We start from the raw sequence: 23,774 nt of genomic DNA, 5'->3' as shown, positions 1-23,774 counted from the left end.
CCTTTTCCGACCTATTTTGAAAATGTAACCGCAACCGTTAGTATTTGTTGTTGTGACGCAGGACGCATGGCATTAACTCTTTAGACACATTCTTGATTTTTCTTGGTTCTAAAAAATGGAAAATTCAGAAGATACAGATAGTACTGACAATGAAAGTACATCAAATAAAAATACAAATGAAGAAGCAACATTTAAGTCTTTGGTAAGATGAGGATCAAGTTTTCAGGTCAACTTCAATTATGGTTTTTCGACTTTCGTTTCTATAGTGTAGTGGGGACCCGCACTCATATGCTAAGTAGTGTCCAAACATTTAGCTCTTTCCCATCAAACCATGAATCCTAACGATGTTTGAAATTTAACTATTTTTATTTCTGCAGTAACAGAAACCAGTTACCAGGACCTTGTCCAAGGGGAGGGTTTTAGGGGTTAAACCCCTCCCATTGGACAAAAAATAATAAAAACTTAAATGAATAAAAGTGCACATTTGACTTAAAATCAATTTAAATGATGAAATTAGTGCACATCTTTTTTTTTTTTGAAACATTCCTTTTGAAGTTTCCCGGCAATTTAGAAATTACCTCTCTTTGTCGACTAAAATCATATTTTGAAAAAACTGATTAAGGGCATTCCAAGGTATTTTTGACATTTATGTAGAGTCCGTAACGTAATCTTTTTTGCCATAACTTTTTAATTTACTGGTTGATTAGCATATTATTTTATTTTGATCTTTTCCTACCAACACACCAGCTTAAATTAAAATAATTTGCAAATCAAACGGTAAATTAAAAAGTTATGGCAAAAAAAGGTCATGTTACGGACTCTACATAATGTCAAAAATACCATAGAATGCCCCTTTAGGAACCATTGAATACTTTGTCAATACAAAGCTTTCACTGCATTTAATATTGCTTTTCTTAAGGAGGTTATGATGACTGGGGTTTATCCCAAAAAGAGATAAGTGTTGACCCATTGAAGATGTATAATTGTTTAATGTTATTTGCACCCACAATGAAATCTTTTCTAATTAGCCAATCATTTTTTTAGAACATAATGCCAAAAACATATGCCATAAAAAATTTTGAAATATTTTTAGTACTTTTTGCAATAAACCGCGCAGTAAAAGTAATACGGTTTGAATCTAAACAAACAGTAAAATAAATAAATACTGACTAATGAGGTAACTAGTGCAGCCAAAATTTACTCTTTGTGAGGTGGGGTCCATAACAGTCTGAACTACTGTTCAGTACAACATCATTTATTCGGAGTAACTTGGACCAAAGGCAATCTGAATAAATGGAAATCCGGATAATCAGAATAATAAGCAAAAACATTCTTAAATGAGCATTCTTATCTTTTATTAAAGCCAAAAACAATGCTTTCTAACAAAACTACATAATACTGTTTCTCTCAAATGCTATCATCTTCAGCTGCAGTGGTGTCGGTCTGACGTTCCAATGCACGGCATATTGTTTGTTAAATTAGTACTATACTTTATTGTACATTTTATGCAAAAGTTATATGTTTAATCAAAAAGAAAAACTGAATATTATGCATTCTTGTAATCATAATTCAAAGTTATTATTTACGTAAATATATGTTTTTTTAATTTTAACAAATTTGATCTGGATAAACGGGCCAGAAACGAGGTTCTACTGAAAAAAATGAAATAATACAATTGATGATATTACTTAAAGCTGAATCTTCTTTTGAATTTTACCGCCTCCCCTCTTTGCCCATGTCCCTCACTATGATCATTAAGCAGAAATTGACAAGTAGACACGCTTGTGTTTTTCTGAATATGCAGATAAAAGTGAAAAAACATTAAAACCAAAACCCCTTCTTTCATCCAATCCTGGACATGGGCTTGCAGTTACAGCACGCCTTGGTATACCACCGTATCAGTTATACTGTGAAAACCATCATGTCTCTTTGATTTGTGTGAGATCTTCTGCATTCTATTCCAAACTCCTTATGTTCTAAGAATGTACGCTAACTATTCCCCAGAATCAGTTTTTGTCATATTTTGGCTAAAACTGCTTTATTTTGTGTCTACATTTCAACTGTAAAAGAAGTTTTTAAAAATATTCTGCATGTTATAAGGAGGTCATAATTTCAGTAATTTTAAGCCAACCCCAGACAGGGGCTTGTCTTTCTCCTGATGATGTATCACTCCCTTGTGTACGTATTTCCTTTTGTCTCCTTCCATGCTGCGGTTTTTGTAAATAACAGGGTTCGCACGGGTCATGGAGATCCTGGAAAGTCATGGAAAAAAATAAACAAATTTCAGACCTAGAAAAGTCATGGAAAATTAATATTTTCATAAAAGTCATGAAAATTTATTTCAAGTCATGGAAAAATGTCTTGAGCAGTAAGAAAATAATAATTACTAAAAGAGTGCTAGTGATTTAGTAATATTGCATATAAATTGAACAATCTCAAAAACAAATCCGAGTTTTGGAATCCAATTTCATCTGCTTCTGTAACAACCGCTCGCCTTTTTTTGTAATGTCATTTTACTACTAGGACATCATTAATTTTGAATTAACCATTATTTTCTGCCCTTTTTATATTTTATATTCTGTATAGTGGACTTGCACTTTCCTGATTTTGCTACGCCCCCTCAAAAAATGTAATTTAATTGCACCCGAGTTCATTTCAACTACTTGTAAAAAATTCATTATTAAATTTACCAGAGTTTATCTTAATATGTTGAAAGCTTTAGAAAGTGAAGATTTTAGTTAGGCAATAGAACATAGAAATAGGGGAATTCTAATACTCTAAAACAGTGATGCGCAACATACAGCTCGTAAAACTGATCCCCATGTGGCCAGCTGAAATATCTGATTTAGAAAAATGAAAATTCTAAAAAATGTGGCTTTACTTTAATGAACAAATATAGTATATTGTTCAGTTACATTGGTGAGTAGATGCACTATTGACACCAAAGGGCAATGTTTTAATGAAGTAAATTTGTTATTGGTAACTTAGTAATGACCCATTCAATTTTGTCCCATTCATTACTATTCTGCCCTATTTATTAAATATTTGGTAAACATTTAAACATCAGTGTATTGCATTTTTACTTTACTTACTAGAATTGATATGATGAAGACAAATAAGAATAATTTATTAGTTTCTGCAGTGCACTGATATTTTTTCAGTCACAAGTAAGTGCCTTCCAATGAGTAACCTCATATTAGGTAGTGGCACTAACACAAAAGTTTTGCGAAAGCCCATTTCCAAAAATTGGCAAGTCTGGCATTTAATAGTACTATTCTCTTCGTGTAACAAGGTCATGAAAATTTTGATGAAGTCATGAAAAAGTCATGGAAATTTTTTATCCAAATTGAGTATGAACCCTGAAATAAACATTTTGCATTTTCTGTTTCTTACTTTTCTTGAATACACACACACACGTGTGTAATTGCTCATTTGGAAGAAGAGATACGTGATTTGAATTTTTTTTTTTTTTTTTTCGCTTAAAGGGCTTCAAATGACGATATCTTCTTTTAAAAAATGACAAATTGTTTGTTCCAATATTAACCACCAGAAAGCACAGCAAACTTACTTTTCTGAATGCAAATTGTTTGAAGAGTTCAACGTCAAGTCTCCTGTAAAATTTTTAAATTTCATTCCTTCGTGTTGTGACACTCTTCTTCCAAATGAGCAATATACACAGATATATGTGTGTGTGTATTTTTATTTTCTATTATTTGTATGATTTAGATTGATAAATGTAGAGATATTTTGATAAAGATCATTGTTTTTAAATTATGTTCTTGGATTTGATAGAAATATATGAGAATATATTTCTATCAAATCCAAGATAAATATCGAGAAAAGTATTTTAACAGATAGATTGGGAAATAAAAAGCAAATATACATGGAATATACATAATTATGGAGATATAATATACCAGACAGCCCGATTATTACTTCCAGAGACTGCAGTTTTGTTTGTATTAGAACTTTTCAGTATGGAAATAGTGAATAAGCAAGCGGGAGGCAGATGTTATTTATTGAAACTGAGAAATATGTATACAGATTGATAGTTATAGAGATATAGATCAATGTAGGGACAGATATAGACAGAAAGCCAGATATATGGAATAAAAAACAAATTGCGCAAAAAGGCGAGCTAGCTTGGCTACAAATTTACTTATAAATGATTGTTTTTAGCACTTAATATTTCTAAAAAAATATTTTGTTCTAATTATTATGAACAAAGTGCAACTATGTCGTAAGTTAATGTTGAATTTTGTACTATAAGATTAAGGTTTTATAGCTACATTTATGAACATTTTGGTGATACCATTTAACTTTTTGAAATATTTATATGTTTTTAGGGTGTTGTTGATGTTTTATGTGAGGCCTGTGACCAGTTGAAATGGAAAAATCCAACTGCCATTCAAAAGGAAGCAATTCCTATTGCTCTTGAAGGTGTATTGTAGTTTTTTCTCTTACATGTTTTCAAATATCTTGAGTAATAAAAGCTTTTAGAAGCGAGCGTGTGAACTGTAATAAAAGCTTTTATTACACGGAATTAGCATTCTTTGTCCTATGATCTAAATCTGAGGTTTTCCAAACCAATGTACCCCTTTTTTAAATCATTAAATATGTATACCCACAATAGACACATTTTAATTTTAATAAAATATGTAGTATAATGTAAGAAGTTTAAATACATATTGCTAATTTAAAAACAAGGAATTTAATTTTGTTAGTCTAGCACAAAGTGAAATAAATCTGAAGAAATAATTAACAGGAGCTCCAGACTTTTTTATTTTATTTTATTTATTTATTTTTTATTTATTTATTTATTCATTTATTTATTTATTTTTTTTTTTGAGTAATGACAAATTGCTATTTATCTTCATTTTAATATTTTGAGATACTAATTTTCATCATCAGGATTACAAATCATCTGTAAATACAAAAGTTTCAAGCATTGAAAGTAAGATTGATTATAAATAGAAATACTGTGTAAATATAAATTTTATAGTAAGTGTACAGGTGCAAACTGGCATTAATCCCTATATATCTTTATTACTCCATCCCAATTACCTTTTTTTTATGGATATGCCTTGTATTACCTAATCTACAAAAACAAAAGTCATAATATGACAGGTGCAAAAATCTTACTCTATTTCCAATCGATTTCATTTATAGAAACAAGAATCCCAACAAGTAGGGTAATATTATACTTTTTGATTGCAAAAAACATAATTTGATTCAAGGCGTCAAAATTCAAATAAATACCTGGGGCTGGATGTAACAAATTTTATCAATGTTTGGTTTCAACTTGGTTCTGTGGTTATTCATATTTTCAGTTTTAGATTTTTTCCTATAGTTATTAATTGAACAAGAAGTTCTGTCTAGAACTAAATGAGCCTACTTTCCTATATACCCATACTACTTTCTAGTACCTGATCAATATTCTCAAAAATAGCTAAAATCGCAAATTGTTTCAAAAATATTTTAAAAATATTTTAAGCTGATTTCTAAGAATAAAACATTCCTCACTCATCTTTAAAAAAAAAAAAAAGCAGCACCTTTTAAACAAAACAGCTAATACTTTTTTCTAAAAAAAATCTTTAACAGCTTTCAAAACGAAAAAATAATAATTAAAATTAATAAGCTTATTAAAATAAATACATCATATAAAAAAAATCGTTTCTTTTTCCCCTGTTGCCAAAAATAATTTTTTAAATGAATTAATGTAATTACCAAAATAAATAAAAACAATAAAATGTCAACTTAAAGAAATAAGTTTCATTGTCAAAAAAAAAAAAAATCGTTTACGTATATCTTTATGTAGAAACATGAATGACTTCGAGTTTATTCGCCGAAAACTGAATGCCTAAATTAAAACTTTAGCGTCAAAATAAAAACAGCTGCGGAGTCGGAGTCGATCTCATTTTGGGATAAAGTAGTCAGAGTCGAATATCCAAAAATCAAAGTCGGTCATCTGTGCTCCGTGTATAAATTTTTGCCAAAGCTACAAAGTCAGAGTCGAAGTCGTGGAGTGGGGGTCCGATTAAATATTGGGCACAGGAGTCGAGTCAGAGTCGGGTGCCCCTAAATTCTCGGAGTCGGAGTCTGGCGTCAAGAGCTATTTCCAACAAAATTTGTTTCAAGTAAATCCGCCTTCAAGTACGGAATCTACATTGACTTTCAGTTTCCCCGTAGGCGCTAATGTTAAGGGATTTGAACTGTTCAAAATTGAATGGAAAATTGTTCAAATCAAAAAGATATTTTATATACAAGTTTTTCATCAAAATCTTTTTCCTACAATGTTTGTTTGAAGCAAATTCGCCTCACAGTTCGGAATTGCCTTGAATTTTCCCGTAGGCACTAATGTTAAGTTTTTTTGAACTGTTCAAAATTGAATGAAAAATAGTTCAAATCAAAAAGTGAAATATGGGAAAGAGGTGTCCTCGCTGAGATCTTTCAAACAAAAGAAAGGTTTGTTCGAATTGGACTATTCATTCAAAAGTTATTAAGGGGGGGGGGCAGACAGACCAACAGACATTTTCCCCCATCTCAATACCCTATTTTCCAATTTTTAATTTTTCAATATTCATCTAACTATTTTATTTATTTCTGACTTATTTTTATTTTTCGGGATATTTTTAGGATGCATTAAGCCTTATTTCATGCTTTTTTCTTCTTTCTCTGACTTTTACTGGGAAAGTAGGCTAAAAAAGTGTGTTCCATTTTCAAATTTTCCTATTAAATATCATTAACCGTGGGAATTTCCAAAAATGTTTTTAACAATTCTAAAGAATGATATGGATATTTTGAAAATCAATAAGAGTTTAAAGGACATGTATTTTGTATTGAAATAATTACTTAGTTTATTGTAAAAACACATTTGTCTCATTTGTAACTTAAGCTTACTGAGAGCATGTGAAATACTGTTAAAGAATCCATGTTGATGTATGAGTTTAAGACAAAACATTTTGTGATGTAATGAGTTAAATTTAAATGAAAAGAACATATAATTTACTGTTTAAAACATTTTAAATGTTCTGTTTAATAAATTCTGAGACCTAATTAATATACATATTTATGATCAAAACTGGAGATCATTTAAAAGTAGTTTTTGAAAACAAGATTATGCATTTGTACAGGCCAAGATATTATTGGATTGGCTGAAACAGGTTCTGGGAAGACTGGTGCTTTTGCCATACCTGTTCTGCAAGCTTTGTTAAAGACTCCACAGCGATTTTTTGCGTTAGTTCTAACACCGACTAGAGAACTTGCTTTCCAAATTGGAGAACAATTTGAAGCCTTAGGCACATCCATAGGAGTTAAAACAGGTAAATATTTGTAGGATTTTGTTGTCATGTGCATAGTTGATTTCTTAACCCTTTCTGGTCTAAGTTTTATTTCAAAGTAAAAAGTCTTTTTAAAAAAAAGCAAGGGTTAAGCAGATGGGATTGAGCTCCTCTGAGTAAAATCCACACGAGACTCCTGCCGAGCCAAACGTCCAGATTCCATCAAGGCCCAAGAATTTCCTCCATATTTGTGATCTCAACTTCTTAGAATGCAGTATTAGTTAATTTTTTAGTACAGTTTTATGCAGCAATCTTTTACATCAACTGCATCAGTTTAAACAGTATTTCATTAAAGAAATAGGAAAACTTTTTAATTTACTTCATTTTACTTTTTTCTTAAAAAGTTAATCCTATATACAGTGGCAAAAAAAATAAATAAATAAATAAATAAATAAATAAATAAAAATAAAATTTCTAGAGAAATTAAGAGAGCAATTCTTCTGTAACTATTGTCACATAAAAGGTATGCTTCAGCTGACATGTTTCAAGACAAATTAAATCACCCATGCATTTAGGGGACCAACAATAAATTGAAGAAACCAAAATGTTTTTTTTTGATAATCTTTGATCATAAATTGCTGTGAGTAAGCTGTTAGTTTCAGCAATAAGTTTACACAATTGTTCTATAGATTTTTGTAAAAATATCTCTTGCAGGGTTGTCCTATTTTGTCCACCCCGGAAAACACGGTCCCGGACAAAATGTCATTTCGTCAATTTTGTCCACTTTTTTCAGTTAACTGAACATTTTTAGCTAAATGTTTGAAGTTTGAAAATAAGAAATAATTATATACATTCTTCCTATTCAAGTAATATATCAATATAAAAATAGCATACATAAATATGTATATAAACAATTGATTGTAAAATATTTTAAAGTGAAAATGAAAAAAGTAAAAGATCAGTTGAAGTTTATGTAAGTGTGTATATAAATCAAATGAATGTTAATGAGTTCCAATGCATGTTTATTGCACATAATAAGTGAATTTATAAAATTAAAAAGTAGAAATAAGAAGTGTTTGAAGGTTGGAGTCTCAAAGCATTAAACATCATATTTAAAAAAAGAAAAACTACTTGATATTAATAAAGGAAATCTTGACATGAAGTGAAATCTCTTCTTGTAATACAAATACAAATGTGATGATCAGCAACAGGCTCTGAACCCAGCTAGGCTGTTCCTAGTCAATAAATTAGACCCCAATGAAGATTAATGGCCCTTTTAAAGCTATCTACCCCCTTGCTCATTATAGCCTCTTCCGGTACACTGTCTGTCCTGTAACCAGTGGCGAATACAGGTGGGGGGGGGGGCCTGTAACACCCCCTAAACCGTCGACAATAGTGTCCGTCCACATTGTGTTCAAACACTTCATGAATAAAATCCAAACAATTGCAGTAATATTTTCAATTCATTAATTATTTTTGAAAATAAATATTTAAAATCCTACTTTTCTTTTCATTGCTTATGATAATAATTTAACTCTAATGCCTTATTTGGTGTATTATCCTGCCCGATTTGGTGCATTTTATTGGCACCCAAGCAGCTTCAGAAATTTTTCGCACCCAAAACCGTAGGTTCGTTCTTGAAGAGGGGGGAGGAGGAGCCATTTTCCAGCATGACCCCTCCCCTAAAATGGTGGTCTGTATCCGCCCCTGCCTGTACCCACAACCCTACTAAAGTAGTAATTGTTTTTAATTTGTATGATATTACCATATCCATAAAATGCAAAGAACACCATAATATGCAGAGTACAATAAATATTTTACTATGGGGTGACATCAATAAAAACTTGAAAAATATAACAGTAATAAAATGTCTTTTATCTCTAAATCTTCGTTTTCTATGTATGTCTCCAAGCATTTCACTTGACTTTTCCATTGAGTGAAATTTCTGCTATTGGAATGTATAATATTGTAATCACACCCAATAGCTTATTCACATTGTTAAATTTCATTACTTTTAAGTAAATTATGATCTAAAATTAGTTGCACCAATGTGTAATTAAAATTTTTTAGCTTTATTAAATTCTAAAGTTGACAATCATTCTATTTTAATTTAATGATAAATTTGTAATAGATAATGTATTGGAATTGTGTACTAATTCTATTACAGTAAAAGACTAATAACTCACACCTTGGGACCAGAGCTTTTGCGTTATACAGGTTTTTGCGTTTTATAAAAAGGTCATTTCACAAATTTTGAAACTAATATTCAGAGTATATCTATAATAGCACTTCAGAATGAGTTTTATCTGCATTGAGTATTAAAGCACTAATATTAAAATTAGTCATTCACAGATAAATATGTTTCACAATTAAAAGAAAGTGAACTATCCTGCACTTCTGCTAGCTTCATGGTTTGCATAACAGCTGCATTTTCAAGAGCCTACTGGTATTTTCTGTTTACTGTGAATGCTAATTTTCATTTAAAAGCTTTGAATTAAGATGAAAAGATGAAAACTGTTTCAAAATTTAATTTGCCTAACAATTTTTATGTTTGCAAAGCAAAACAGAGAGATTTTTTAAATTTCAAAACCTATTTTTTACTTCTGAAAAGTTGCACGGTTTATAGAGAATTGTGTTATATAGGCCGGCATTATAAAGGTATTCTACTGTACACCATAACAATAAATTTATGTATGGATAATCAGTTGATTTTTTATTTCATCCAATTTCTTCCCATGTCCCGGACTTTTTACAAAAAACGTGGACGAAATAGCAACCCTAATCTCTTGTATTGGCATTTCTTTCAAGAATATCAATCTTGTTCACATGTTTTTGGCTCGTAACATGCAGAGTTTTCCGCCCTGGCTTTTCAAACTTTCCAAAAACTTGACAGCATACAAAAAAAGTATTTTTCTTAAATTTGAAACAAAAATTTTGAATACGTCACGGAATACAAGCATTTAAAACAATTAGTTTTTCACTTCGCAGGCGTAAAAGATCTCAATTTATAACTTCTAAATTTCATAGCCGATAGATATGGGCAACTTATGGGAAAAAAATTCAGTTGAATATCCTAAGCCAAGATATTGACAACTAAATGAACCACATTTCAACCGAAGCATGTCAGCTGAAGCATTTTATGTGACAAAAGTTACAGAACAATTGTTCTCCTATTTCTCAGGAAATTCTTTAAAATGTGAATTTTTGTAAGAAATGCAGTTTTTTTTTTTGTCTGCCACTATGTTTTTGATCAATAATAAAAAGTGTATAATTTATTTATTTTGTTCATTTAAGTTTGTACTGCAAATGAATTTCAAGAAATCAAACTGCAATTTAAGATTTAAATAAGTTTTCTGCTCTGGGACATATACTTGTAATGTATGTCCTTAAAAATGTTGTATTTGATCTGATTTTTTATTGAATGAAGTATTGAAATTTAAACTATGCATTTTTTTTTTTTTTTTGTCTGAAGTATACTATTTTATATATTACAGCTGTTATTGTGGGTGGCATAGATATGATAACACAGAGCTTAACATTGTCAAGAAAGCCACACATAATAATTGGTAAGTAAAGCTTTTTATGCATTCATTTTGATAAGCTTTGCTTTGAACCTATGCAATGTTTTTTTCCCCCTTTAATTTTGCTGCAAAATTATATTTGTAGATGCAAAACAATTTTTTTATTTCCACCCCCTGAATGTCAAAACCTCTCATATATTATTTTTATTAGTGCAAATAAGCAAATATTTGCCCACAAATTGTATTTAAAAAATACCTTCGCATCTAAGTTCCATGGTTATAAATCTTTCAAAAAAAAAAAAAAAACATAAAAATTAGGTGCACCATAATATGGAAAGTTATAAGTTCTTCCTAAGATTTTTGGTACAATTTCTGTGCATTTTTTATGTTTTAATATTACTGAAAATGATACATTCTGTGCATATTTATGCTGTACTGTAGTTTGGATTAAGTAATGGATAAAATGTGCTGTTTTTATACATAGATTTAAAATACAGAAAAATAACTTTTATTTATTTATTTTGGTAAAATTGATTTTTCACTGTTAAGTAAAAGCAGGGAAAACCTGGAAGAATTTAAAAATCTGGCTCAAAATGTACAGAAAGTCTGGGAAATGTTCTGACTGGAGTGGATACTGTTTTAGTCATTTAAAAATAATTTGTAATTGTACTCCAAAAAAGCATTTTAACTTCATTAAGACATACCCTAACATTCAGAATTGTTTTGTCCCAACATTAGCATGATTTTCTTTTTGAATCAAATTACTTGTTTTGCTAATGTTGCCAATTTTTGGATCATATTTTTTTTTGTGGGGGGGGGGGGACTATATTGACTTTCATTTCTTATCCACTTTATAGCTTGATTTTGTCATCTTTTTGTTGAAGATAAAATTAACTAGGTACAGTTGACTCTCTGTCTGATGACTTTCAAGGAACCACAAAGAATTGCCCTTAAGTAGAAATGTCTTATCGTCTTTTAAGTAGAAGGCATTTAAACCTATAGTGGGCCATCTGAGACCGTGAAAAGCCATCTTTAAATGGAGAAAGTCATTAAATATAGCGTCATAAAACAGAAAGAGCCAACTGTATTTGCATTTCAAAACTTTTTTTTTTTTTCTATTTATAGCAACTCCAGGAAGATTAGTTGATCATCTGGAAAATACTAAGGGTTTTAACCTCAAAGCACTTAAATTCCTGGTAAAAAGTTTTTTTTAATACTTCAAATTTTATTATTATTTTTAGATATGTTTCCATATTATAATTACTAAGAGTAATTTTGCATATCTTCTTTCTTCCCACCCACTTTGTTTTTGATGAAGATTATGGATGAAGCTGATAGAATTTTAGATATGGATTTTGAGCAAGAAGTAGACAAAATATTGAAAGCTATACCTCGAGAAAGACACACTTACTTGTATTCAGCTACTATGACCCAAAAGGTAAAATGTTTTTCATACTAAAACTGCTTCATTATTTGTGAAACATAAATTTTTATAACTGGATGGTGTGATTTTCAGGTAAAAAAATTACAACGAGCATCTCTAACAGATCCAGTAAAAGTAGAAGTATCGAAAAAATATCAGACAGTTGAAAAACTTCAGCAGTATTACTTGTTTATTCCTTTAAAACATAAAGTAAGACGATATCATTTTTTTTTCTTTCCTTATTGCTGCTACAAATAATCAGTAACTAAAAAATGATGTATTCTTTCTTTTTTTGAGAGTCTGCAATTGACTTCTCTTAGTCAACAACATAATTTATTACCTATAATTATATTGTTGAATTTATTGCATTTCAATTTGACTTTAGTTTTCTCAAATTAAGCTGTTTTAAATTTTTAGTAATGATTACTAAGTGTTTGTATTTATATTTTAAGGATGTGTATTTAGTTCATATTTTGAATGAGCTTCCTGGAGATTCTATAATGGTATTTTGTGCTACTTGTGCAAATACTCAGCGAACTGCTTTTCTACTTAGAAGTCTTGGATTTACAGCCATTCCTTTGCATGGGAAATTGAGTCAGGTAAGTTTGCCTGTTTAGTTAAAAAAAAAAAAAAATACTTTAGAAAATTAACAATCACTGTTCAAAAGATTAGAGTCAGTAATTCTCATGTACAGAAAAGGAATTCACTCCCATCAACTATTAATTGATCAATAGTTTATTTTTCAGTTCCATATTAGTTTATTCATTTTCATATTCAAATCAGTACACTATTTGACTAAGTGTTAGCAATTATATAATCCAAAGCTTCTAATGAATAATGTCCAAATCATTTTCAACTTACAACAAGCAACTGTTATGGACAATTTCCAGAATCTGTATGATTTGTGGCAATCTTGTCTTGAGAAAACTGTAGAGTAGCTTTTTTTACTTAAAGAATGGTTCAGCATTTCTACCAGAATCATTTGTTCTGAAAAATTTGGTGTTGGTACTTTATCTCTGGTTTAAACTTCTGAAATCTTTCTGGTGTTTGTGCAGCATAAAGTTAATAGCTCCAAGGAACGAAACACACTGTAATATTTTAGTCTATCTGCTGAAAATGAAATTCTCCTGGTACAAAAGATTTACCCACACAAGTGTCAAAACTTTAAGTCGCTGCTATAATGTAATAAATACTTTACTTTTAATCTTGAAGTTGTGAATGTTTTATGTTTAACTTGATATTTTTTAAATTTCATTTAATTAACTTCCCTCAGGCAAAAAGATTTGGAGCATTGCAAAAGTTTAAAGCTAAAACAAGATCAATATTAATTGCAACTGATGTTGCTAGCAGGTATGTTTAATTGTTAAATAATATTAGTTTGATTTTTTTTTCTAAAATAATTTTTTAATGTGGTTAAATGAAACACACAGTATTGAATATAGTAATAACATTACACCATACAAGTGTATTAAAGTATAAAAATCTGTGCTTAAAAGTAACTTTTTGCAGGATGTAGAATTAATTAAATTTGTTGAGACTAGTACGACTGGAAAGTTATTTTTCAATATCATTGTTTAACTGAACTTTAACTGAAAAAAGGGTACAAGCAATTTCACATGAAGTATTTTATATATTTGTACTAGATGTACAGTTGTTTCAGGCAACCAGGACTTTGTTCACAATTATTTCACTCTAAACTTTTTAGTTTTATCTTAATTAGATGCTTGTTGGTAAGAGTGATTTAATAACTTCTTAGAATTCTTATGCTGAATGGAACTCAAGGAAGTAAAGTATTTGTTTTTAATTTCCTATTACATTTCCTTGTATATAATTTAATATACTATTTTAAATATTTTTTTCCCCAAAGAAGTTTACTAGTTATGCTTTTGTAACACTACATTTTAATAATAATTATAAAAAGCAGCATCTTTTAAAATTATATTTTTAATTAACAGCATAAAAATTTAAATACTTCTTTATGTAAACATACAATGGTTTTTAAGTGGGGCAAAGAGAGAAAACCATTATCTTAGTTATTGTAAATTATTGAAATTTGGTGAACTTACTTGGGAAAAATAGTTGGGGAAATTTTTTTCAGTTTCTGTTACGGCCCTGTTTGTACTGTTTTGGAAAATGAAATAAAACCGAGGTTTTCAATGAAATAAAGACTTTTTTCCTCAAAATATATGAATGTTAAAATTTACTTTGATTTCACCTTTTTTACATTTAATCCAATTAAGTCTAAAGTATTTTATACTCTCCATCATCAACTCACTATTTTTAATGTAATTTACTTATGTAACAGTTTTTGTCAAATTAGCTCAATTATTTTTTATTTATACCCAAGTATGGCAAACCAGCCAAATTAACTAATTATAGAATTCGCTCTTTATTTTGGGTTGCCTTCTGAATTCTCATTTAGAAAAATGATTAATTTTGGAAAAAAAAAATACTCAAAATTAGGATTTTTTAAATTTTCTCTAATTTTGATTCTAAGTTCTAACGATCATGTTGGTTGTTGATGTTGATTATTTTAGCTTTATTAAAATGCAAAATATGTTGTTTGTTTTCACTGATTTCGGAATTTTGAAATGATTTAGCACTGTAATAATTGTCATTCCTTTTTGTGGTAATAACCCTTTATTAAGCTGCTTTTCAATAAATAAAACTGAAAACTACTTTAGATCACTTTCCCTTATGCTTGACTGTTGATGATACATTAGTTGCTCTAGAGTAAGAAATAAACGTCAGAAAAGCACAAATTCGCAGATTACTGCAGACACGTGTTTCGGTATTACAGGGCTTTTGTCAGATGTCTTTTCATCCATAAGCTCATTACTTTTGGCATTGAAAAAGGCGTTCCCTGTAACGCCGAAACACGTGTCTGCAGTAATCTGCAAATTTGTGCTTTTCTGACTTCGTTTATTTCTTACTCTATTGTTCAGCACAAAGGTATTTATTTATCTTATTAGTTGCTCTGTTTTGATTTCCTATATAAGTTGCATTTGTTTTTTATATAAATTTTTATTTAAAATTAGAGACTTAAAAATGTTATTTCTTTTAGAGGGTTGGATATTCCACATGTGGATGTTGTAATCAATTTCGACATTCCTTCCCATTCAAAGGATTACATTCATAGAGTAGGAAGGACTGCTAGAGCTGGCCGTGGAGGAAAAGCTATTACATTTGTTACTCAGTATGCATATATTTTTTTTCTTTTCGGCTTTGTATTTTCCTCTTTAAAGAACAATTTTGTTAGTTTACTTAATCCAAGTTTTCTCTTTTATTTTTTTAAAGTCACTATTGACATAAGATTTATTTTAATAAGCAAAAAGTAAAATTTTTCTCATTTTAACAAACATTTTTCATGTTAATTTGAGTTTCTTGTGTTAAGTTTTGGGCGAAACATGTTTTAATTTTTTATTTTTACAGAAACAATCTTGTTTTTATTAATATTTTCAAATTTAAATGTGTATTGAACCAGTCATTTAGCCCATTGGTGTATACATTTACTGTTGCAGCTTTCAAATCAATTATTATATTACCAGCTGAGCAACTGTAGATTTTTCTTAGTATTTCTAACTTGCTTTTCATTGGTGGTACAACATATTACATACTTTTGGGAAGCTCAAAAATTGATCTATTCATTGGTGTATAACAGATTTAATGCCACTCGATATTATGCATTATTAAGAATTTGGAAAAAATACAATTTGGAAAAAAACATGAACTATCTTTTTCTTTAAATTTTGGTATCTTTATAACCAAATACAGCTATGTTTTCCATGGAATGTCTCTCACCCACTCGATATTATGCATTATTAAGAATTTGGAAAAAAAAATACAATTTGGAAAAAAACATGAACTTATCTTTTTCTTTAAATTTTGGTATCTTTATAACCAAATACTGCTATGTTTTCCATGGAATGTCTCTCGCTCATTACCTTTTTTGCATTATAGAACTGATTGATAAGAAGTAAATAAATATTTTTAGCTATGAATTTGTTTAGACTATTACTCTTCAAAAATTAGATCTTTTGCTGATGTGTTATGTTTTTTATGAAACATATTGCCTTTTTTTTAGTAAATCCAACATCCATTGGACACGTAACATTTTCAACAGCTAAAAAGCCTTAAAATTTCATATTTTCCATCATGTATTTAGTTTTAAGATTCTTTTTCGACTAATTTTTGTCAAAATATCACAGTACTTAGCTCTTTCACTATAATAAGGCAGTAACTAAAGCCACGTCACTTAAATTTATATTTAAGCACCTATTAAGCTTCTTGTGGTTTGCATGTAAAAAGTATGGAAAGTGGAATTTTTATACAATGCAGTAATAGTGAGCAATCTTTTGGCAGCTAAATTTAGTTAATCATTTTCTAAACAGTAATCCAAGCTAGGGATATTAAACATGTTGATGGTTATTTATTTTTATTATGTCAAAGAAAGAAAAGAGGCTTGAACTTGATATATTAATAGCTTCAATTTCAAATAAAATGCACTAGATGCAATTGTCTCATGAGCCTCCCCTAACATCCCTCACACTCCACAAGAAGAAAAATACTTTGATAATGTACTCGACTTTCTTTTGTTAAAGTTTCTTGCAGAACATTAAAATTATGTGTACTTTACCTAGTATAATTGCAATCAAGTGAGCAACTCATACTTAAAATACTTGTTATAAATTTTTCTTTCATATTTCGTGAGTTTATACTTTTTGGCTGAGAGTTATGTTTCTGAGTTATAAATATCTGCATGAGAATAACGAAAATAAGCATGTTTAAGTAAGTATGAAATAAATATAACAAAAACATTACATAATTTTGGTAAGTTTGCCATATATGTTTTGCAGTAATTTTTTTCTTTGGCAATGAGCATGCTCTTATCTATGCTGTAACATAAAACAAGAGAAAATAACTTTCAAAAGGCTTTATTTTTACAAGTAAATAGGCCTTATTTCATTAAAGAAAATTATTTAAAACCTTGTAATCTTGTGCATATATTTTTTAATCTAAAAAATATTTTCAGATATGATGTTGAACTTTATCAGAAAATTGAAAGTTTGATTGGAAAGCAACTTCCATTGTATTCCACTGTAACTGAAGAAGTAATGGTTCTTTTAGACAGAGTCACAGAATCTCAATTGTTTGCAAATAAGGTAATTGAGTTGGATTATCTCTAATAGTTTGATTTTTTTTTTAAATAAGCTGAATAAATATGACCCTGAAGTTGTCAATTGCTCTTAGTTGTAATTATGCAATTTGCTTACTATTAGTACCGATGCATTTGAAAGAGTTGTTTTATGCAGTATTCTAAATCTTTGATAGTGTCCTATTTCACGCAGGAATGACTTATATATACAAATTGCTACAAAATATTTTTATGAAAGGTTTTAAACCATTAAAAGCATAGGTATTGAATAAAATTTTTGTCAGCTAGAAAACCATTATTATTATTACATGCATTATACCAGACAGCCCGGTTATCACATCCTGAGACTGCAGTTTTGTTCTTACTAGTACTCCTTAGTCAGGAATAGTGAATAACCGAGCTGGAGGCAGATGTCATCTCATTGAGTCTTTAAAAAATTCTATTGCATGTAGTTCTCATGCACTCATTTATATTGCATGTAGTTCTGTCCTAGCCCTGGCTTAGTAACGGTAACTTACTGCCTTATTATTATTAACTTTTATGCTGTCTTCTTGCTAACAAAAAATGCTTTAAAGAATTAAATAATACTATAAAGTCATTTTAAAGCAAGCTTATGTTAACTAATGCTTTCCTTACAAAAAAAAAATGACTTTAACTGCATTTTGTAAACTTTAAATATTAAATCTGTTACATGTATAAATGTTTCCCACAAAATTGAGTGTCTAGGATAAAAAGGCAGGCAAGAAGCTCCAACCTTTCATTTGACTTTTTGTTTCATCATGTATTTTGTAACAAGATATCTCAAAATTTTTTGATACCTTCAAGTTAAACTAAAATCATATTTTTTATTTTTGAAATAAAAAAATATATGATTCTACTTTTTCTTTTAACTACAGGAAATGAAAGAACTGGAAGGCAAAGATAAAAAAAGGAAACATAAGAATGCTGATGAAGATGATACAGAAGAATCAAAAGGTGTAAAAAATAGGTTTAAAAAGAAAAAATTAAAACACAAATAAGTTGAAATGATTTAAAAATTCTGTAAATAATTCATTTTTGTATTTTGTTTCCGAATATAAAAATAAAAAGTGATCTGTTACTAAAAGTGGTCAGCACTAGTCATTTTTTAAAAATATTGGTCACTATTGCAAGCAAATACTACACAGCACATTATAGTATCCAGAGACTTTTCACTCCAGGATCCTCCATACCTACTACTATTTGTGGTTTAACCAGTTGGATGGGACCCTGAAAACTGCTCTGATTTTTTGATCCAGACCAGAAACCGAGCAATTCCTGGTGCAGCACCCCCAGAGTTATTGTTTCACTCAGTGGACTTTGACCATGAGCATATTTAACCTCCCCCAGTAGCCATAAATGAAGACGGTGGACCCTCTGATCACAAGTCCAACGCCTAAACGATCAAGCCACCACGGCCCGAGTATCCAGAGACTGCAGTTTCACCCTTAATGCAAATCATGAGGCTATTCTATATTACTCAAAGTTTTTAAATATTTTATTAAAAAATTATTCAAGAAAATGTTAAAAATTCTTTCATACTTTCTAAATCTTTCATACTTTTTGAGGAAAAAAATCCATTTTAATTCTAAATAGTTTTCTAATGTTGGATACTAGGGCGAATCCAGAATTATTTTAAGGGAAGGGCGACTGATTTTTATTGCAAAGATGTTTTAAAAAGTAAGGTAACGAGCTCTGATGGGGTGCAAATCGCTGTATGAATAAAAGTGATGCTGAAGATAACAAAAGTGATTGGAGTTTTCAAACGTAGGCCATAGATAATGCTGAATGTCCACAAACTGAACGGAATGTTACAACACAGCTAGCAGGGTTTCCAACCCTGTGCCAAATTCAGTCTCGCAGGATTGACTTTAAGTTAAACTATAGGGTCAAAAAAGAAAAAATTGTACCTTTTGGGAAACACTGCTTTTGCGACTTGAATTAGTAGTTTTCTCGAATTCCGAACACCGTTTGTAGAGTACTGCAAAGTAACACACCAATTAGCAACTATCGTTTGGTACGCTACGCCTTCCCTTCCTATGGGTTGGGAATGGAGTTTTGCAAAAATAATGCGCTTGATGAAAACACATGCTTTGCCTCCACTGCTGTTGGTTTTTCAGGGTTTAAATGACCGTGAACATTTAGCAAAAGATCCCAATAAACTTCATGACCGTCTGAAACAGATTATTCTCTTCTTATGAAATTCATGCATGGCTTTTGCTCAAAAACTGCAAATTTCGGACAAAAACGATCCCTTTGATTTGGGTAATGCTGTATTCAATTTTACTTGCATTAAGAATACCCAACCTTGTTGCTGCACAAACGTTGGACTTTGTATCAGTACATTTGATTAAATACAGCAGGGTGAGAACGCTGATTGGTTTCACTTAGTCTCAGACTTAGCAAGAGATTTTGGATAACTTCGCTAATTTTACCTCTCACTTTACAGAGACATTCAAAAACTTGGGCCACTTAATGTACTGTGAGTCATCCTGTGTTTCATCCAAGTTACTGTCGCCACTTTTAGAGTCGTGCCGAATATTGCAGATTAGTCAGCAAATTCACCCAACATAATTTTCAAGGTACTACCCACCTTTACAAACCAGCTTCACACTGACAAAGACGTCGGCAGAAACTTTTTACAGGTTAGAGAGCATAAGTAATGTTAGGTTTTTCATTGGAACTTCCCCGGGGAAAAATATTGTGCACGTATAGTAAGTTAAAGATCTTGAGCGCCTTTCTTAAGCTTACTGAAGCGTTCCAACATTGTATTCAGGCTACACCAGCAAGTTTTCCAATCTATAAGGCACTTTCTCAATTTTTTCTACAGCACAATTTTCTGGGTTTAAAATTTTAGTGAATGTTTTTGAAAACGTTTATAACTATCTGAACTGCTGACGTAGGAAAACAAAACCTCAAATTAGAATACCAATTCATTCCCATTTCCATGCTTATTTTATATTGTGTTCTTAAATAGCAAATCCTCCATTCATCATATGAGGCAGTTTTTCTTGTTCTTTCTTGCAGAAAGTGATCAAACTTCAAGATGTTAATAAATAGATTTGTTTAAAAAGCGGCAAAAGTTTGAAAACGTTTGCATGGAAAATCTTTGCGAGATTGGAAATATTGCAGGATTTTGCTCTTAATCCCACTAAATATAATGAGGGATTCCATGGGATCCAGATTGGAAACCCTAATAGCTAGCTTTGATGGAAACTTTGTCAACTCTAAATGCTGCCCATTATTGTGCCATGCTGTGTTGATTGCAAGAGGCAATTTGGCATACAACAGGAGTTGTTGTTGCAGAACAATGCCGAACCCCCATACAGCCATAGCGATGCATGATTTGTTGCAACGTTTTCGAATAAAGAATAAAACACTGCAATGTGAATGGATTTCAAAAGATTCTTATGTTTATCAGTCGATTGAATCTTACAAAAATAGTCGGACATTGTTGATGCCTGTTTTTAAGTTTCAATGCACAAACTACACATTTCCATTTCCTTCAATTTATTTAAATATGATTCAGAACAGAATATATTGCAAAAGTAGCTACACAAATTTAGTTCGGTCTTGTGCATTAAATTTAAAATTTGTATTTTGTCTTATGAATTTTCAGCACTTAAAATGTACAGGGTTCGTACGCTCCGGGAAAACCTGGAATTGTCAGGGAAAATGAAACAGCTAAAAATGTCAGGGAATTTTCCAAATTTGCCCCCCAAGTTTTTTTTCCAATTTTTTCCCAGGGAATTTTGTTTCATGAGATGTAATCTTCCCTTTTATCTATTTTTAATAAATTGTAAAAATTTTGAGGTAAAATGAAACTGGCAATTAAAAAAGTGGCAACCCAAAAAAACTTTCGCAGCCACCATTTTTGACTCTCAATAGTTCCCAAGAAAATAATTCCTCGGGGGAATAGGAATTATGCACAAACTCAACAGGGAAGAGGACAATTTACTGTTTCGGAAGCGCAAGCCTAAAAATGGGGGTGAGGGGATCTGGGAAAATCTTTTTTTTTAAATCGGAAAGTATTTTAAGCTACGTGTGAAACGTAGTCACCATTTTTGGTCACTCACAAGACAGAAGTTGACACGATCCTTAAATGCCTAGGTTTTCAAAAGCAAAGCATAATTGGATGTTTTCTTTAATTGCAAATTAATGAAAGTATCACAAAATGTGCTGAAAATTGTTTTATTATTATTATTTCAAATAATTTTCTCATAGGCGGATTTATGGGGGGTCGAGGGGGGTAAATGCCCGGCCCCCAGTCTTGGGAGGACTTTATACATGGTAACAACACACCTTCAAAAATGTGAAAAGAAAAAATCATGATTTTTTTTTCTTTTTTTGAAAGTTCAAAAGTGAAAATGAAGAGAAATAGCTACTGTCCTTTTCTGATGGGGGGGGGGGGGGGGAGGGCATCATACACTGTATTACAAAGAGTAAAGCTGTCACTGGGTTGTTGAAATGTGTCGAAAACTACTACTTTGAATTGAAAACCATTAGAGCAAGTATATCAGTGAAAATATGAGTAATCAGCCGCTATACTTAAAATAATCAACGACTGTTTCAACAAATTGGAAACTGAAACAAAGATTTTAGCAAAACAACCGGATTTACCTATAAACTAAACAAACTACAGATGAGGGCACCCGCTTTGTTGAAGGCCCCCAACTCCAGAAAATTTCATGATTTGTTCTTTAAAGAAAAGAAGAAAAGTACTTGAAAAAATAAATTCCATTTTAAAGTGCTTGAAAACCTTGAAAATTTGGAAAAGTGCGGATACAAACCATAAATTTAAAAATTTATAACAAATGATGGGGGGTAAGGGAGAAATGCCAAAATGTGTCAAATTTAGCTACTTGCCACATCCAAATATATAAAAATCATGGTTCTCCCGTTTCTGTAGCATATTACTTGAGATAAATTTTTGTGACTCACATGTTTCATATATTGCTGTTTATTTAATCCCGAATGCAGTAAGTTTGGAAATCATTTTGTAATCCTTGCGTTTATCTTATTTCTTCTGCATATTGTTAATTTGTTCAGCCCAGAAGGGGAAAAAAAAAAAAAAAAACACTACCTTCATTTTTTTTTTCAGTTTTTTGCACTACTTGTAGTTGAAAATAAAAAGTTGTTGTAATGAGAAATCAATAGTTTTCTTTTAAACTTAAAAAAATGTTGTTGTTCCTGATGCCCCTTGGAGCACCCAAGGTAATGAATAACGAAGGCGTTGATCCGCTTTTGAGGCTAATATGAGCGGCTTCCGTTTGACTGAGCCCCATTTTAGGTGGAAGTCCGACTTTTGTTCAGACACATAAGACAGATAGCACAATTCGGATTCATTACAATACAAGGAAATCAGAGGAACACCCAGGGCAGTGGGCGGGAATCGAACCCGCGCCTCTCTGCATGCAAACAGTTGCTGAGCAATATACCGCTCGACCACCGAGGCCCCAAACTTAAAATAGTTGTTTCTTACAAAGTTAGAACAATACTATAAAACAGTACCCTCAAGTACTAAGTTTCAGAGACTGTAAAGGCCAATTTAAGCGCTTTAAATAGTTTTAACTATTATTGAGTCCTTCAAACGAATTAGATGAGTCTTTGAAATTCCTAAGCAAAGTGTGCTTCAACTTTATTTCTTATCAAGTGTATAAATTATGAATTGTCCAAATGGGCCTATTTTCGAAATCTATACACCATTTCTTTTAAAGCATTTTACTATTGATCATTTTGTATTTAATTCATTGTTGTATTTGTCGGTGGGTTGGAGGCGTGATCAAAAACTGATTGAATTGAACCGACAGCCGAAGTAAGCAAATAACAATGCATAATCTTCTATACTTTCTCGCTTTTTCTCTCTGAGAACTGCTGTAATTGATTTGTCAAACCGAAAACAATTTTTACTGTGCATTATAATAATTTGCAAAAGAGTATTTTGCTATTTGTCTCCGAGATTATAGAAGTTCCAATTACCCCTTCTAAGGCTTCAAAATGCAGAATTTTATATCTCTTTTACAAAAATTATTCCGAGGGAGAAGCCCCCGGACCCCTTAAAATTGGGGATATTCTATTCCACCTTAGACCTTATGTTTAAAGTATAGTAGGGAGTAGGAGGCTTTAAAAAATGGCATTTTTTTTTGTCACCGACAGAAAAGTTGTCTGAACTACTAAAGAGACCCAAAGCCTGAAATGGCTTAGGGACACACTAAGTCTAAATCCAGCCAGTTGTAATCAATACAACTGATAATGCTGAAAAAAAAAAATGCTGCCCTCCCAGGAACTTAGTTCTAAATCCGCCCATGAGAAATGAAAAAGTTTGTTCTTAAAACTTAATCTTATCATCATTGCATTGGTTGCAATTTGTGCCAAAA

At 30.8% G+C, this 23,774-nt stretch overlaps 1 protein-coding gene across 1 annotated transcript; it reads left to right on the top strand.

Moving 5' to 3' along the window:
* Positions 1 to 63: 63 nt before the first annotated feature.
* On the top strand, positions 64 to 18,470 carry LOC129217344 (probable ATP-dependent RNA helicase DDX47). Its single transcript, XM_054851628.1, has 12 exons — positions 64 to 202; positions 4,347 to 4,440; positions 7,134 to 7,322; positions 10,775 to 10,846; positions 11,927 to 11,997; positions 12,120 to 12,239; positions 12,318 to 12,434; positions 12,677 to 12,823; positions 13,498 to 13,574; positions 15,289 to 15,420; positions 17,257 to 17,386; positions 18,276 to 18,470. The coding sequence occupies exons 1-12, from the start codon at positions 116 to 118 to the stop codon at positions 18,396 to 18,398; spliced, it is 1,359 nt and encodes a 452-aa protein (XP_054707603.1). The 5' UTR covers positions 64 to 115; the 3' UTR covers positions 18,399 to 18,470.
* Positions 18,471 to 23,774: the final 5,304 nt, after the last annotated feature.

The sequence above is a fragment of the Uloborus diversus genome, chromosome 2 (assembly GCF_026930045.1).
Source record: "Uloborus diversus isolate 005 chromosome 2, Udiv.v.3.1, whole genome shotgun sequence".
Lineage (NCBI taxonomy): Eukaryota > Metazoa > Arthropoda > Arachnida > Araneae > Uloboridae > Uloborus > Uloborus diversus.
The sequence above is the reverse complement of the archived record's forward strand: the minus strand, read 5'-3'. Positions and strand labels throughout refer to the sequence as shown.

Excerpts from the sequence above, each read along its gene's own strand:
- LOC129217344 (XM_054851628.1), top strand. The coding sequence starts at position 116 with ATGGAAAATTCAGAAGATACAGATAGTACTGACAATGAAAGTACATCA. Across the intron at positions 7,323-10,774 it reads ATCCATAGGAGTTAAAACAG|CTGTTATTGTGGGTGGCATA; the intron begins GTAAATATTTGT and ends TATATATTACAG. Across the intron at positions 12,435-12,676 it reads TTATTCCTTTAAAACATAAA|GATGTGTATTTAGTTCATAT; the intron begins GTAAGACGATAT and ends TTATATTTTAAG.